General features: G+C 34.2%; 2 protein-coding genes across 2 annotated transcripts; one reads left to right on the top strand and one right to left on the bottom strand.

The window, feature by feature from the left end:
- The first annotated feature begins 3312 nt into the window (after positions 1-3312).
- LOC135953621 (uncharacterized) lies at positions 3313-4264 on the top strand. Its single transcript, XM_065503579.1, has one exon. The coding sequence runs from the start codon at positions 3397-3399 to the stop codon at positions 4183-4185; it is 789 nt and encodes a 262-aa protein (XP_065359651.1). The 5' UTR covers positions 3313-3396; the 3' UTR covers positions 4186-4264.
- A 5045-nt stretch (positions 4265-9309) lies between these two features.
- MnM (myomesin and myosin binding protein) lies at positions 9310-16976 on the bottom strand. Its single transcript, XM_065505213.1, has 3 exons — positions 16568-16976; positions 12056-14254; positions 9310-11794 (listed from the first exon to the last, which is right to left on the bottom strand). Exons 1-3 carry the CDS (start codon positions 16641-16643, stop codon positions 9753-9755), a joined length of 4317 nt encoding a protein of 1438 aa, XP_065361285.1. The 5' UTR covers positions 16644-16976; the 3' UTR covers positions 9310-9752.
- Positions 16977-17835: the final 859 nt, after the last annotated feature.

Genomic DNA, 17835 nt, shown 5'->3' on the forward strand with positions numbered 1-17835 from the left:
CTTGATTACAAATTTCAAAATTTGTTTTTATTTTTCAATTTTAAATAGAAAAATCTACATAACTGTGAAATTTCATTAAAAAATATTCATAAATAAAAATTTTATTTAAATTTGAAAAATTTGTATCTATTCAAAATTCAATAAAAAGCATTTTTTGTCATATTTTTCAAAAAAGTATTCCATGAATTTTTTAATTCTCAAAAGTTATATACATTTTTGAAAAGTAGACAAAATCCTCTATCCATTGATATATAACATGTCTACCTTATGTTTTTTACGTGTCAAATAAATTAGGGAAAACTTAACAACTCGCTGAGAATTTACCTGTCACTGTTATTTACATTCATTAAAATGTTATTATGTAGGCAACATGCTTTTTTATGAATTCTATGTTAGGTAAATTATCTGCGAGTTGTTAAGTTTTCCCTAATTTATTTGACACGTAAAAAACATAAGGTAGACATGTTATATATTCACGATATTCACCCTTATCGTGGTTGGCATAAACGTCTTACGGCTACGACTGTTTCGTACTAGATTAAAGATAAAATGCAAACTGTTTCTTAATCTAGTACGAAACTGTCGTAGGTGTATGATGTTTACGCCAACCACGATAAGGGTGAATTTTTTTTTTCTTCAAATGTCTTGGATATGATTTCTACCAACCTGTGAGTTTGTTCTATGGTGTTATGTTTTGCTCGAAATCCGAATTGATGAGTTGGAATATAATCAAAATGATTCACTATTAACTTGTGCATTAACAGTTTTTCGAATAGCTTTGATATATTTGACAATAGGCTAATGGGTCTATATGATTCTACTTTACTGTGATCTTTTCCCGGCTTAGGTATCATTTTAACTAAATAAACCTTCCATTCTAGTGGATAATATTCAAGGCGTATTATAGCATTAAAAATAAATAGGATTATTCTTAAGGCAATTTGGGGTAGCTCGAGGAGCATCTTGTTACTAATTTTTATCAATACCAGGTGATTTTTTAGAGTTTAAATCAACAATAGCCTTGTCAATCTCTGAAATCTTAAAACGAAGTGGTTCAGCTGCAGTAATATGGGGTAAAGTAGGTGGTAACTCTATTATGTCGTTTGACTCGTTTGGGGAAAATACATTCTTTAGATGACTAACAAACAGGTTTCCTTTTTCAGTATCGTTTCTCGCCCAGCCTCCACTAGAATTACGTAGAGGAGGTCTGTTGGGTTATTTGAGTGGCGCACAGTGGTATGAGAATAAAAAAGAGGGAAATAAATCTGTAACTTCTAAACCCTTACGCCGATTTGAATGAAATTTTACATGCACAAAGAGGAAATGTAGTCGAGTTTAAGTTTTGAATTTGGACCTCATGAGCCCACCAGGAGCGGGACCAGTGGTTCCAAAGTAGGACACCTCGGGTATGTTCTATTTTTAAAATGATTCTATTTCTTCGTTTGTGTTACGATTTAAAAAAAATTGCACATTTAGAATTTCCTCGTCGAGCACTACATAAAACCTCCTCGTAGCTATCAATTATCTCTTATAGCTTAGGAGATATTCGCATTTGAAAATTTAATTTTCAACACTTTTACCCACCCTACTCCAGTTTTTTGGTGACCGCGGTTCCAAATTTGACTACACTACCTCTTTGCGCATGTGAAATATCATTCAAATCGGCATAAGGGTTTAGAAGTTACAGATTTATTTCCATCTTTTTTTATTCTCATACCACTGTGTGGCGTGATCAAAAATCAATTTAACGAACCTAAAATCAATTTAACGAGCATAAATATCTTAAAAATATTGGAATCCAAAAAAAATTCAACATAAATTAGTTTCATATACAGCCCAATTATGAATAAAAAATTCCGCGGGAGTTTGTTCCCATTAAATTTGAATAGGCAAAATGAGAAAAGGGAAAAAACTCCCGGGGAATGTTTATTCATAATTGGGCTGATAGACAAATCACTCGACCTAATTTGATGACGATCGGTCCATAATTGGTCATTGCTATCATATAAGGTCCACATCCGAAAATCACCTTTAGGAGTGGGGACCATATAATAACCATACTCATTGTAGAGTATTATATTTAAAATTGGACTCATTTTTATACCCTTCACCTTCGTGAGAAGGGTATATATAAGTTTGTCATTCCGTTTGTAATATCCACAATATAATTTCCGACCCTATAAAGTATACATATATATTCTGGATCCTTTTAGATAGCGGGGTCGATTAAGCCACGTCTGTCTATCCGTCTGTCTGTTGAAATCAATTTTCTGAAGACCCCAGATATCTTCGGGATCCAAATCTTCAATAACTCTGTCAGTCATGCTTTCGAGAAGTTTCCTACTTAAAATCAACAAAATCGATCCGCAAATGGCTGAGATATGATATAAAAACCAGGACAACCTCGATTTTTGACCTATATCTGGATTACTAAGTCATTAATATAGGCAATATGGATATCTGATGATAGATATTTCAAAGACCTTTGCAACGACGTGTATAAGACCATAGGTATAAAAGACCAAGGGTTTAAAAATACATTTTGTTTATCTAAAAATATCTAAAATTTGTAATCAAAATTTTCTCAATTCTCAAAATCTATTATTTAAAACTCGAATCTTTGCTATGCCTATGTGAAATTTCATGTCAATCGAGTCAGCTTGTAGAAATGGCAGATTGATTTCCAAATTATTTTGATTTTTTATAATGCACAGTGGGATTATAAGAAATTCCCATGATTAAAAATTACTGGAGGGTATAATAAATTCGTCCACAATCTTATCTGATTCGCACTAATACTGTTGTGACTTGAGTTTTAACAGTTTTTCTTAACAGTTATAAATTCACATGATCAATGTGTGAATAAATAGGAAAACAAACGCATCGCGGTTGTATTTTCACTACCCGTGTTGATATTATTTTTTATCTCATCAAGATTTTGTTAAACATTCTCGCAGAAGGAGTTGACACTATCGTAAATATGCTAGTCTGCGACAAATTTATATTAATCTCACAACACAACTGTTTCATTTAATGGACTCAAGATAAAATTATCTGGTACAGATGAATCATATGAAATGCTTAAGGCAATATCACTCGTAAATAGCTTTATTTACAAATATAATGAATGATCTATAACTGCAAGATTTATAATAACAAATTTGCAAAATTTATTTAAGAAAAGAGACAAAAGTGATTTTTGAAGGTTATGAGAGAGATAGAGGGAAATATTAAACAGATTTCTGCATTTAATTGAAAACTAATTTAGATAAGATTTTTATGGGTAGACTGAGATGAGAGTATATAAAAACCTAGATATTTAGTAGAACTATAAACATTCTTTAAAACGAAAGTAAAACGAACGATTTAAACTTACTTAGTAACGGAGTCAGCAATATGAAATACATCACTATCCTGGGATTAATTGGCATTTGTGCCTTGGGTAGTAGTGTGGCCATGGTACCACCACACAATAATCCTATTGTTATACCCACACCACCGCCACTACCGACATTGGCTCAGGATTTAGATGAAATTGTGCGCATGATACCCATGCTGCCCATACGACAGTTGGCGACACGTTACCTGCTCAACGATGAACAATTCCAGGCTTTTGTACGCATTATCAACTCCAACGATGCCTACATAACACAAATGCGTTTCCGTTCTCAACCAGAGGTGATGCGTTTCATTACCTGGACACGTACGCAAATTCTGCTGTCCGGTGGCGAGCTGCAATTGGAAGAATCTGAAGAGTTTTTGAGCATTATCAATCGTACTCCCTTCTGGTCTAATACCGTTTTCGGTTGGCAAGGTTTTGTCAATGAGTTCCTTCTCTACTATCCTGAGGATATGATACGTACCCATGTACAAATGAAAGTTGCTCAAAATGGCATTTTGGCACAGTTTGTTCAACGTTTGAAAACCTTGAAATCAGTTTATGATCGTGTCACAGCCTTGCCCGAAGCTCAACGTGTAATTGCTGCTTTGTCAGCTAATGGCATCGATACAATTGCCTTGGATACATTCATTCGCAATCAATTTGGTTGGCAACATCCTCCAACTGTAGCTCCAACCAGTACCACAGCTGCTCCAGTAGTTAGCTCTACTACAGCAGCTGCTGCTGCTGATGTTTCTTCGACCACTGCTGCTCCCGTGTCTTCGACAGCTGCTCCAGTTGTTTAAGTTGAAATAAGTATGTGACATATTGACTTTTAATTGACTTCAATGTGAAAAACTTTTAATAAAATGCACTAAAAAATTATTAACAGGAGTTTTTGTGAATAGGCTGTATGGAAATTTATTTGAATAATTTCAAATAAATTTCTTACATATTAAGAGTTTCTTAATATGTAAGATCTATAGGACGTGAATAGTGTTTTTTGGGTCAGTCCATTTTGTATCGAAATTAAGAATTTGTTTTACATGCCCGAAGTATTTCTAATTTTTGGGGAAATTTATTTTGTAACAAATTTTAATAAAGTTAGATCTCTAGTGAGTATTCAGAAAGAGATATTGTCCGAGTATGTTCAGTAAGTAGCTGTTGTATCGTAAGTCATTATTGTAGAGGACTACTGTAGGATGGACACTGGTACATATTCATATAAACGCACACTACTTTTTTTTAACAAAATTTTAAAAATTAAACAAGAACATATTTAGGGCGCTACAAATTTATTTATTAAATTAGTTAAGACTTCACTTAAAATATTGTTTACAAAAAAATTCATTTGTACTTTATTTATTTTGTTTTACTTAATTTTCGAGATTAACAGCCATTTTTGAGGTTATTTTCCTATAAACGCACTTTAATTTATGGGCCACTGTAGCATTATTAATAATGTGTGGATGATCCTTTGTTATGGATTGTTTCAAAAATACGGCCTGGCATTGATTACACTAATTTTTTAAGCAGATCGGGATCAATTTCCTCCCAGACTTGTTTAATTTTTAGTTTCAGCTCTGTCACTTTCATTCTGGGCATTATTTGCATAAACTTTACGGGCCATGTATCCCCACAAGTTCTCCATTGGGTTTAAGTCCGGACTACAAGCCGGCCAGTCCAACAGAGGAAGGCTATGTTCATTAAACCAAGATTTCGATTGCTTAGAAACATGGATTGCAGCATTATCTTGTTGGAATATGCAATCTTCATCCATGTGCAATATTTTTTAAGGACGGAGTTTTAAAGTGGCATATTTTTGAATCTAATTGAGATATTGACTTTTTTTGTAAGACCAAAAATTAACTTATCTGAACAAAAAAATATAGCTCGGAAAAAATATGGATCAAATTGTTCCTAATATTTGCAATCCTATTAAAATTTTGATATAAATTTTAGTTTTAGAAACTCAATGAATATGTAATATGTAATAAAATCTTTATTTATTAACGAAACTCAATGAAATTTTCAGCGTTTTTTAAGTTTCTCATTCTAAATAACAAGGTGTAAAAAACTTGTCAAAATGTCAAAGGGAATCCCGCAATTCCTAAAAATTGGAGCGAAAATCCCAAAAATGGTATTTATTACAATTTTGTCTATAGGGTCCACATTTCCTTCGGGGCTGGGAAAATACTTTAGGGATAAATAGGGAACACATCAGGGTTTCCAAAACTGCTTTCCGTTTTCTGATCCCAGCTTTGGGATTTTAGAACATGTGGCCCAAAGTTGAAATTTTGATAAAAAATAGGTAAATTTCCAAAGGGCGTAGGGCCGACATGTTCGAAAAATAGGACATGTTTTTTATACCAAAATGTTCTCCGTAAAGAAACTTTATAGAAAAACATAAAATTGTTATATGTTCTTAAAGACAGTTGTTTTTTAATAAAAAAAGAGTTATGTCACCTTTTTGTCCAAAAAACAGCAAAAATATAAATTGAAAATCTGTTATTTTTGGATTCGTAATTGATATTGCTCTGAAATCTTTGGTAATTTAGTTGTCTAACTAACAAAAAAAAATTCGGTCCATTCGGTCCAAAAGTGCGCCCTATATTTTAAAAAAAGCGGACCAAGGTATGGCAAAATTTTAAAATTTCAATTTTGAAATGCCTATAACTAGGAAATTATAAGAGATAAATAGCACACGCATGTTTTTTCAAGATCTAGCCGAGCGCTTTCCAAAAATATAAAATTCTTTGAAATCGGTTGGGAAATCAAAAAAATTGCACGTGTTTAAATGGGGGCGCTATGAACCCCCATAGCGCCGCCACTGTGCATTGGTTTACATTTCGGCTTTTTCCATTTTATGTTTTCATCGTTTCGTAAAATGTGTGCAATGTGTTTGGAAGTCACTGGAAGATTCAATTTATTCTTTATTTGTTGTGGAATCCAATTTGTTGCGGTTGCTTCTTGTTTTATTAGATTATGTTGTCTTCTTGTTAGTTTTGTATTTCCCATTGTAGGTTTGCGAACACCATAATTTTGAACTTTCTTCAAGAAATTTCGCACCACACTTTCCGAACCATCGATTTTACGTCCAATTTCTCTATTGGAACATCCTTGGTCGTGAACAAATTTAATTTGGATCTTTTCTTGATCGGACAAAAAAGTTCCCTTGGGCATCTTTAAAAGTGATGAAATTTATTGATTCAAATAGAAAAAGTTGCAATAAATTGAGATGTTAGTGCGTTTATAGGAATATGCACCAGTGTAGTTTTGTCCTTTAAATTTCACTGTGTATAAAAATAGTAACAGCAAGTTGCAGTTAGTCAGTTCATCGTAGCCGCTGCACAGTGGTATGAGAATAAAAAAAAGAGGGAAATAAATCTGTAACTTCTAAACCCTCACTCCGATTTGAAATTTCACAAGCGCAAAGAGGAAGTGTAGTCGAGTTTAAGTTTTGAATTTGGACCTAATGAGCCCACCAGGAGCGGGACCAGGGGTTCCCAAAGTTTGACACCTCGGGTATGTTCAATTTTTAAAATGATCCTATTTCTTCGTTTGTGTTCCGATTTAAAAAAATTACACATATAGAAACTCCTCATCGAGCAGCTATCAATTCGCATTTGAAAATTTAATTTTCAAAATTTTTTCCCACCCTACTCCAGTTTTTTTGTGACCGCGGTTCCAAATATTCCCCGATTTTATCCATTTTTCTTATATAGGATTAACAATAGATCTATATATCAAATAAAGAAAGAAGTGTTTAAAAATCATGACTGAGTCCAAAGTTACATGCATTTGAATTTAAATAAAATAAAAAAGGCGATTTTTCGAAATTTTTTTGGGAAAAAAGTACTTTTATTCTTTTTAAGTTATCTAAAAAATTTGTAAGAGGATGTATAATGAATTTGTACTTTTTGAAAAGCTAACTTTACGCCAAATATTTTAAATGAATTTATATTTTATAATTTTTGATACCGACGGGATCAGGTCCATTAAAAAAATGCCTATTTTTTACGTAAAGTTCAAATTTAGGGCAAAAGTTCACAAATCGCATACTCGATATCATAATATAGTAACCTATTTTAGATGGCCCAATAAGTTCTTAATTATTTTGTAAAGGGTTCCGAGAACCCCGCCCCTGGTATGGATATTATAGCCAAAAAACGAAAAAATACCAATTTTGGGATTTTTCAAGATTTTTTTGGGAATTGCGGGATACTTGATAACAATTTTTTTAAAATTTGTTTTCATTTTTCCATTTTAAATAGAAAAAGCTACACAACTGTGAAATTTCATTAAAAAATATTCATAAATAAAAATTTTATTTCAATTTGAAAAATTCGTATCTATGCAAAATTCAATAAAAAGCATTTTTTGTCATATTTTTCAAAAAACTATTCCATGAATTTTTTTATTGTCAAAAGTTATATACATTTTTGAAAAGTAGTAGAAAATTCTCTATCCATTGATATATAACATGTCTACCTTATGTTTTTTACGTGTCAAATAAATTAGGGAAAACTTAACAACTCGCTGAGAATTTACCTATCACTGTTATTTACATTCATAAACATGTTATTATGTAGGCAACATGCTTTTTTATGAATTTCTACGTTGATGTTAATTCTAACAGCGCGCTGTTTACTGCATTACCATTGCATTAAAAGAGAGTGAATATTTAAATTGTTGTGTAAATTTAAATAAATAAAGAGTTCTTACAATTTTAAACTACTAAATTGATTTTAATTACAATCAAAAGTAAGGCCCGATCATGCGGCCCCACAGAAGATGATAAGCATTTACGTCACAATCTATTATAAAGTCTTTGTTGGTCTGTTTAGAGTATCTGGTCAATAGTCTCGTAATCTCAGCAGGATGATTAGTTTCGTCAATATGGGCGAAATATGGTGAATTCAACTTCAGTTTATTCCCTTCATTTATTATTCAAAGGTCAGAGGAGTTTGATCTGTATTAGTGAAAAGTTTCAAAAGAAAACACATTAATTTTTGTTTGTTCATCTCTAATCAGATTCATAATCCGTCCTTAAATTAAATTCATATCCAAATAATTTACATTACCTCGTATATTATATGATGAACTAATAGCCAACGAAGATATATACTGAATTCAGAGAATACTTTCGCGAATTACTAGTAGTGATAGTGAAGCCATCGCCCATCATTATGTATTGGACGGGTTGGCCTGTCAGCACAATAATTGATTGACAGATATCAGGACTTACCTATTTCATGATTTGTAGACATTTTAATTACTTAAATTTAAAATAACTGTGCTACCATTCTATTAAATTGCACCTGAATCTTGTTCATTCTATGTTTAAGTTCGACACTCAATAAATAATAATTTATTATAAATTCTTAATTAAATTTTCAAAATCAAATTAAATTGTATCTCTTAGCCATTCCTTAGTACTTCAAAAGTATTGAATTAGTTCCTTTGAGAATTATTTCTTTATAAAATTAATTCCTTATTGAATCATTCAAGTTTTTTTTTTATATCATATCCATTACCAAATAGTTTTGAAAATCGATTGAATGATTACATTTTTCTTCAATTCAAATCAATTACAAAAAGTCTTTAGACAATTTTTTTTCAATTCATTTTGTAAATGATTTGGATTTGATTAGATTTGAATTAACAAACATTTAACCATTGAAAGGTTGAGTACATTTTATTATGAATTAAGTCAACAATGAATGAATTCTATTACAATAAAGAAAATAATTTGTTTGGTCGGGAATGGCTTTATGGAATGAATTGCTGACATTTATAATTCTTAATTAAGATTTTAGTGAATTAAGCTAAAATGTAATTAATTAATTCGAAGTTCTGACAGATATTTACATTATAGACTTCCGAATTCTATTGCATCTCCATTAATTCTCGTTGTTAGAAAAAATAACTTTTAAAATTTGTAAAATAATATTTATTTGAAAAATATGTATGTATTTCCATTACGTTTAAACGTATACGACATGATTTTGTTTTAATATAAAGGTCCTAATCATTAAATTTAAATTAGGTATCGGAGATAGTTCCTTTGTTTTTTTTTTGGGGGGGGTTTGAAAGACATGCACAAACAAATAAGTACTTAAAATTACAGACAAGAATAACAGAAATGTGGGGCAGCGAAATATAAATAGTACATTGTAAATGTACGCATATTTCAATTCCAAATTCAAATGAATTATATAAATAATAAAATAATAAAATTAAATCCAAAATAATTAAAAACATCAGCATTAAAAATAAACTTAAACTTAAGATTAAATTGAAAATGATTTGTATTCAATGAAACGCATATTTGTTTTGTATGTACGAGTATAAAAAGTACGTCTACGAACAACTATTGTTTTTTACGTCTCAACCAACTGGGTATACAACTGTCGATAACTTCGCGCAACTGGCGATAAATCATTAGGGCCAATATGGGCAACACCAACCAGGCATCTTTGAATAGATACACATAGCAGGCCACCACAAAAAGAACCAAATCGGTGGAGTATGATAAAGCAGAGCGCACTTTTTCATGGGCTTCCTCATCAGTGAGGGGAGTGGGAGTACGGGACAGCAATAGTTCCTGAGAAGAGGAGGTTTCTTCGTTGGATGTAGAATGGGTATTTGGCGGAGGTGGTAATTGTTTTCTTCCCAGGGGTCCAGGAGATTTAGATTCTATGGTACGCCGTGTTCGAGAAAGAGCTCTAGGCACTGGAGTGCCTGGCACTGAACCTATACTCGAGGGTGGTCTGCTTTGGGAAGTGTCTCGGGAGCGTGTACTTGAGGGAACTCTTCTCTTAATGATACGTTTAACTTTAACTAAACGTGGACGCCCTCGCGAATCTGGTCGCTCTTCTACAGTCTCACTTACCACTGTAGTGGTGGTGATGATCTCGTCATCCGCAGAGTTTGTTGCTTGTTCAGCCGTCTGTATAGTCGCCGTAGTCTCCATTTTAGAATCATTTGGTAAATGATTAGGGCGCTCTGGTTCCGGATTTGCTTCAGAATCAGGTTCGAGCTCTTCTGATTCTGATTCTTTGCTGGGTTTCTCTTTTTTGACCGCTAAATCGCTGGCAGTTTCTCGCACATGCATAAGTTGGCCTCTCTCGGATATCGAAAGTCTAGGTTTATTGCTCACGGGCGGTATTAAACCATTATCCGGACTATGTGAGCGACGTGAAGTTACATTGTCACTGACTTCGTCATCATAATTTTTGTTAACTTTGCCCGTTATTTTCTTAAGTTCTTCCTGATCCATATAAATAGGCGTGTGGTATTTTCGTGTTGTGCTCACTTGTTGTACCAATTCACTGTAGTGATCCACAGCTGCATGAGCCTCTTCCAACATCAAACGTTCGGCTTCTTTGCGTTTTCTCTGCTCTTCTTCCTCTTTGACTTTACGCTTGGCTAAAGCCTCCGCCGCCAGCAGGGCAGCATTTGATTTTTCTTGCGGATTTGATATTAGTTCATTTTCTTCGGTATTCTTTTCGGTGGCAGAACGTTTATCACGTTTAAAGAATGATTTAATACCTTTAGCTATATCCAATTTTTCGCTTGACGTATTTTCCTGTTTGAGGGCTGTGTTATTGATGTTGGTATTGTCTTGGTTGGTTTGCAAAACATTTTCATTAGAGGGTCTTTTGAGTATAGGCTTTGGTACAAAATCTGGACTTGGCAATGGCACTGGGCGAGTAAGCACCAATGCTGCTTCGTCTGGAGTTGGAGCACGATATGGAGTGAACACACCTGCGGACATATTGCGAGGATGATAGGTTTCCAATTCTCGGGGACTTGGTGAACGAGTTCTGGCCATCAGTTCCATCTTAAACTTTTCAATTGAGTCATTATCCGATGAAGCGGTACTCTCTGTGTAATCGGAGCCCAACTCAAAACTCTCCTCTCTGTAGGGAGCACTCTTGGTGTGGAAGTCATCGCTGAAATCTTCACTTTCTTGACTCTCCTGGCGTTTGCGTGCCAAAGGTCTAAATTGTGTTATATTCTCTTTGGAACTCCATTTACGTATGGCCTTTAGATCTTGAGATATATCTGCTGATTGTCTTCTCAATTCACTGCGTCTTTCGAAGGACAAACGTTCTGCTTCAGTCATGGAACCCAAACGCTTGCGTATAGTGGCCGGTGGCATATTGCTCGGTGTAGATATTTTGTCTTGTGATATTTTTAGCTTGCGAGCTTTTTCCGCTTCCTCCAGTTCTACGGCCTCATAAAAACGAGCCATTGCTCTTTCGTACAGTAATTCCGTGGAGCTAACGGAACGTCTCATGGGGAAGGTATGCAGGGTGGAGTATTCCAATAAAGCTAAATCAGGAGCAGAAATGGAGATAGGGGGAGGTTGTATGGCATCCTCTAGATCCAATTCGAAGGAATCTTGCTCTGAAAGAAAGTGAATTAGATGTGATTCGAATTTAGTAGACAGACAAAGGGGCATAATAAAGTAAAAACAATTGAATTTAATTTAAGATTTTATCATTTAGTTGCCTAGAGATTATTCATTACCATCTAGACAATTTTTAAATTAAATTCGTTTGTGAAAACTTAATTATTCAAAGAGTATGAGGTTAACATGAGTGGAGTATTAAACTAAAATTTCACAGGGATATAGCGAGAGTGCGGGTGATTTTTGGAAGAACTTACTGTCTTTATCCTTAACTTTGCTATTCTTGTCAAATACAACGAGCATGAATTCGTTGCTGGTGTGAACATCATCATGCCTGTCTGTATGGGACATTTTGTTTGCTGAATTCTTCGATGCCATCATGGGAGAACTTACTGAAGTACCTGCTGAAGGCAATGATTCTGTTGTGAGTGGAGATATGGTATTTGGCGGAGCACTAATTTCAATGGTGGGATTGTTGTTTTGTCTACCATTGCCTATACCATTACCAGTAAGATTATTGTTACCAATTAGGTTTTTATTCGACTCCCCAGTCATGCCCAAAGAACTGGTGGCTATAGCAACAGCCAGACCTGGTACATTACGAGCTGGGCTAAGAGCATGATTAGAAAAGCGTCTGACTTGTTGGTTGACTCCCAATTCCACTGGTTCGGTACTGCGCTGCAAGGCTGCTGTGCTTCGTATTGCCTCAGGTGTGGTGGGCAACGAGTTTTTACGCTGCTGTTGGGGCTCTTCCATTTCCGAACTCAGACTACGTTTGCGAGGACTTGTAAAATCGAAAATAGTTGAATTTTCCGCAACTGGTGGGGTTATCTGCTTAAGTGGCAATGGCGAGGGAGATTTTTCTTTTGTCTTCAAAATACTTTGCATAAGCATGGGTTTCTTAGGTGACTCGGCGGTAGGAGAACGTTGAGGAGATTTTGTTTCGGTGTTCTTGGGTTTATTGATATGTAAATTTAGTTTATTGGGACTACCCGTGGGTTTGTCTTCCTTGTTAAATGGTGAAGGACTTTTACGTACATCAAACTTAAGCATGGGATCCGGTGTGCCATAGGACATTTCCCGGTGTAAATCTTCACTATCTAATACTTGTGGCCTAATTTTACGCTCCATTTTTGGTGAAAATTTAGCCAACGTTTCAGTGGCTGCATCAGCTACTGCTCTGGGCGGGGACAATGTCTTTCTGCGTGGCGGCACTGGCTTGTTTTCCTCATCATCCAATTTGTTTTCTGATTTGGGTTTGGTTATACCCCGCTTGGGATCAGGTATGAAAAGTACATCCGACTCTTCACTAGGCTCACTTAGACCATAAGGATTTTCGGCCTTAACGCGAAATTTATATTCAGAACCTTCAATAAGATCATGAAGCGTTGTGCTGAGGGAACGTGTTGTAGCCGCCTTTAGCCAAACATTCCAGCCAATACGAAAATATTCCACTATATAGTTTCCGATCTTGCAACCGCCATCATCTATGGGAGCTGTCCAAGACAAAGTGGCCGATTTGCCGAAGGACATATTTAGTCTTACCTTGCCGGGAGGATTTGGTCTTGCTGTTACTGTTACCAAAAATGAGGTTATATCTTCGCCCAGTTTATTGGAAGCCTTTATGCTGTACTCCCCTCTATCGTCTCGCTGGACATTATCAATTTTCAACAAGGAATTCTTTTCAGAATTGATTATCTCGAATCGACCGCCATTGTTTATTACTTCACCCTCATGCAACCAGGTGACCTGAGGAGGAGGTTGACCCGCAATGCCCACCTTAAGGCGTAAAGCTTCCTCGGCCTCTACTATCAGACCATCCTCATAGGTACGTGGAAGCCTTATCTTGGGTGGTGCTTGCACAAACAGCCGGGATTTGGTTACCACATGACCGGCTCGATTTGTCGCCGTGCACTTGATTTCGCCCTCATCGGTCAAAGCCACCTGATGTATAATCAAGACACTAGCGTCGGTATCGTTTACAATTTTCGTTCGTCTACTACTAAATATTTCGTAGCCATCCTTGAACCAATTGATTTCGGGCGGTGGTTGACCTAAGAATTTCACCCGAAACTCTATGCGTTCATCTTCGACGGCATGTAAATCCTGTAGTTCGTCTAAAAAGCGTGGCACACTTATGGCGTTGCGTTGCAATGTGACCGTCAGTATATCGGACAATTCACTCGGCTCCGAACGACCAACAATATTTTCGGCAAACACACGGAATTGATAACGCCAACCGGGCTCTAAACCGCTTATGGATACATCGCAACGGGTCACTGGTATGGCCGTGGCCCGTACCCAGTGTGGCGAGCCCATGCGACGATGTTCGACCACATAGCCGGTGATGGGAGAACCTCCATCAAGTCTTGGACGTTCCCATCGTAAGTTAACGACATCCGGTTGCAGATCGGAAACTGGAATTAGTAGTGGACGTCCGGGTGGCGAAGGACGTTCTGTAAAGTAGATGAAATTGTAATAAGTATTAGATATTGGGTGGTTACGTATTAATTAAGTACTGTGAAATTTGTGTGCGAAAAATTTCAAATTAATTATCGAGTATAAACTTTGCCTTTTTTCGGAATTGTATGTAAGGTGTTCGAAGATAGAGTCATAATTAGCAACAAATTAAAGGGCAAGTGCATAAAAATGTTTTGATTGTACAACGATTCCGTAATAAATAAATGGGAAAATAAATATTTAATAACTATTGGGTGTATGACTTAAAAATGCTAGATTTTTATAAATGTTTAGCTTTTGTTTTGAAACATATAAATTTATTCAAAGTATTGACCATTGTTAGCTATGACCTTTTTCCAACTTCTGGAAACATATGGATTCCGAGCCAAAAGAACTGCTCATCTTTTGTGGTCAAGAACGAATCAACCCAATTTCGGATACTCTGTTCTGAAGTGTATCTCAGAGAGAGCGTTCTGCATCGATCGAAACTAATAGTAGTCGGACGGGACAGGGTCTGGACTATAAAGCGGGTGAGGTAAAACTTCCCAACCACTTCTTTCTAAATATTTTTTAACAGATGGTCTGGCCAGATTTCAACAGCTCTTAATAGACAGGATCCTTTTGGTCCAACAAATACAGAAAATTACCTAAGCGCCATGGATATTTGGCTTTGGTATCGATTCGACTGGTTGGCCGGACTGCACGTGCGATCTCTTACGCTTCGGGTTATCTTAATGAATCCATTTTTCATCGTAGGTAACGATTCGGTGCAAAAATGATTTTCTTTTATAGCGTCCAAGCAGCATTTAGGACATGCAAATACGTCTTTTAAGGTCTCTCAGCTTCAATTCGTATGGTAACCAATCACTCAGCTTTTTAATGCATCCTCGAATGCTCGAAAACGTTTTGAAATTGCTGCTTGAGTAGCCCCCGATGATTTTGGAAGCACTTGTTGAATTTGTGAACAATCTTCATGAAGTAATGCCAAAATTCTTGGTCTTCAAACTTTTATGGCTGGCCCGGGTCATCTTTGTTTTCCGCATCAAAATCACCACTTCTGAACCGAACAAACCATCTCTCGAACATTGAAACCGATGGAACACATTCACCATTACCATTGGTGAGCAATTGGTGTGCTTCAATGTCACTTTTTTTTTAAATTAAAGAAGTAAAGCAAAACTTCCCGCATATGACGCGGGACATTTTTGAAGCAAAAAAAGGATTTGTTCCTTACACTATAATCTTCAACAACTAAGTGAGAATAAATGACAGATATCATCTACCTTTCAAAATAACATATAAGTTATTAAAAAAACGCTTTCAAAAGATACGCCATATATTACAAATCCCCCATTTTTAAGTCATACACAAAATATTTTTTTGGCAAACACTAAAACAAAATTTTCAACATTGCAATTTCCTACCAAGTGTCATCTAATCCTAACCATACCTAACCAAATGTCATACTAAACCAAACTGCACTCCTCTAAATTGGAAAGCAAGTAAAAAAACATCCTAATACATATTTGTGAAATATACAAAAATATGTACATACATATATTTTAAAAACTTATTTAGTTCAAACAAGTACATAATGAATCATCTTTGAAATAACATTAACTTTAAAACCAAATTTTTTTTTTGTTATTAATATTTATTAAGTACTAAGTGACAATGAGCAAAGACAATAGTAAACAAATGCGAATTTTTTGGCAGATGATATTAGAAAATCAAAATAAAAACAAACCAACAAAAAATAATGACAATTGCGAAAAGATTTCAAAATTGAATGAATGACTCTCTCACACATAAATATAAATCGCTCTCTTAATTCGAATTTCGAAGAGATTTTGGTATACTCTTTTACTCTACTTTTTCTCTTGAGTTTTCTATATAAAACGATTTCCTTTTATTTTTAAGCTCTCAAGTCAAAATTTTCAATATAAAAAACAAAAACACAAAAATTATACATAAATACGTCCGACATATTTTGTACAAATAAATTTGTATTCGAAACGTATACAGCACACACCGAATTGTATAAAAAATTAAATTTAAATAATAAAATAGAAAAATAAAAAAAAAAAACGCAAAGTCAACCACTTGAGTATGAAAATGTGTCTAAAAATAACCACAATTCTAGCGCTCCCACTAACATTTTTAGCTTTTCATGTCGAATATATTGAAATGAATGAATTTTTTCTTTTCCTTAATTTTCACACATAAATTGAGGAATAGTTTCACAGTAATTTCTTGTAACGGAACCAAATAAAATTAAATAAAAATGTCTATCATTTCCCGTTTTTCACCTGCTGATTTCCAATGGACATTTTTCTTAGGTCGGCCACTTTGGTTGTGTTGTAATTTGCCTTGTTGATTGCCCATAAAAATTCTATATATGTATTTACTATACTATTTTCAAATTCTATATATATATGAATATATTATATGTATATAAAAAATTTAATTTATTTGGAAATGCACTTTTCTTTTTTTTTAACACTTTTTCTTAATTGGAATTTTTTAATTTTTGTTAAAACTTTGTAAAGGGTTCCTGGCAAGAACCCTTCATTTTTGTTACAAAATATTTGTATAAGATTTTAGCAAAAATTCCTCTTTGAATTGAATTTTTTTCTTTCTTTATTTGAAATATATTTGAAATTATTTATACGGCCACAGCGTTAAATAATCCCGTACAGCAAACAGCAAACACCAAGCAACGCAACACACTTTTCAAAATAATTTAAAACATTTTCGATTTCTCCTTCATCTCTATCTATGTATCTAGTCTGTCTGGGCAGATTTTCTTTAGTTGTATGAGTGGAGGAAAAGAAAATTGCATGAAGAATTTTCATAAAAAAGAGAAAATTCTAATGTTTGCTAATGTTTTGGCGCAGAGCAAGAGCTAAAATTGAGTAGTCGGAAAACAGTTCGTTAAAATATAAAGAAGAAGAACACAAATTAGATAGATGGATAAAATGCGTTCAAAACATAAGGAAAAGTTTTTGAAAATTGCTCGTTTTGTTTCGAAAAGATTAATGAGTTATATACACATATAATTATATGACTGTATATTGAGGGAAGGTATTCCTATGAAAATATATACATACTATGTACATGTTTAGTTTGTGTTTGAGTATTTTTTAAATCACTCACTTATGGTACTTTACAAAATTGAGTGAATTTTCAAAATTGTAAAGATCTGTTGATTGATAATTTTGTTTTTCTTTCAATGAAATTTAAAATTTTACTTGTGCGTCATTTGATCAAGTATTTAGTTGTACATATGTTTTAGATTTCGGAGCAATATCAATTATGGATCCAAAAATAAGCGATTTTCAATTTAAAAATTAAACAAGTAAGAGAGCTATATTAGGCTGTGCCGAATCTTTAGTATTTTCTATAGAAAATCTTTAGTATTTTCTATAGAAAATCTTTAGTATTTTCTATAGAAAATCTTTAGTATTTTCTATAGAAAATCTTTAGTATTTTCTATAGAAAATCTTTAGTATTTTCTATAGAAAATCTTTAGTATTTTCTATAGAAAATCTTTAGTATTTTCTATAGAAAATCTTTA

The sequence above is a fragment of the Calliphora vicina genome, chromosome 3 (genome assembly GCF_958450345.1).
Source record: "Calliphora vicina chromosome 3, idCalVici1.1, whole genome shotgun sequence".
NCBI classification, from domain to species: Eukaryota; Metazoa; Arthropoda; class Insecta; order Diptera; family Calliphoridae; genus Calliphora; species Calliphora vicina.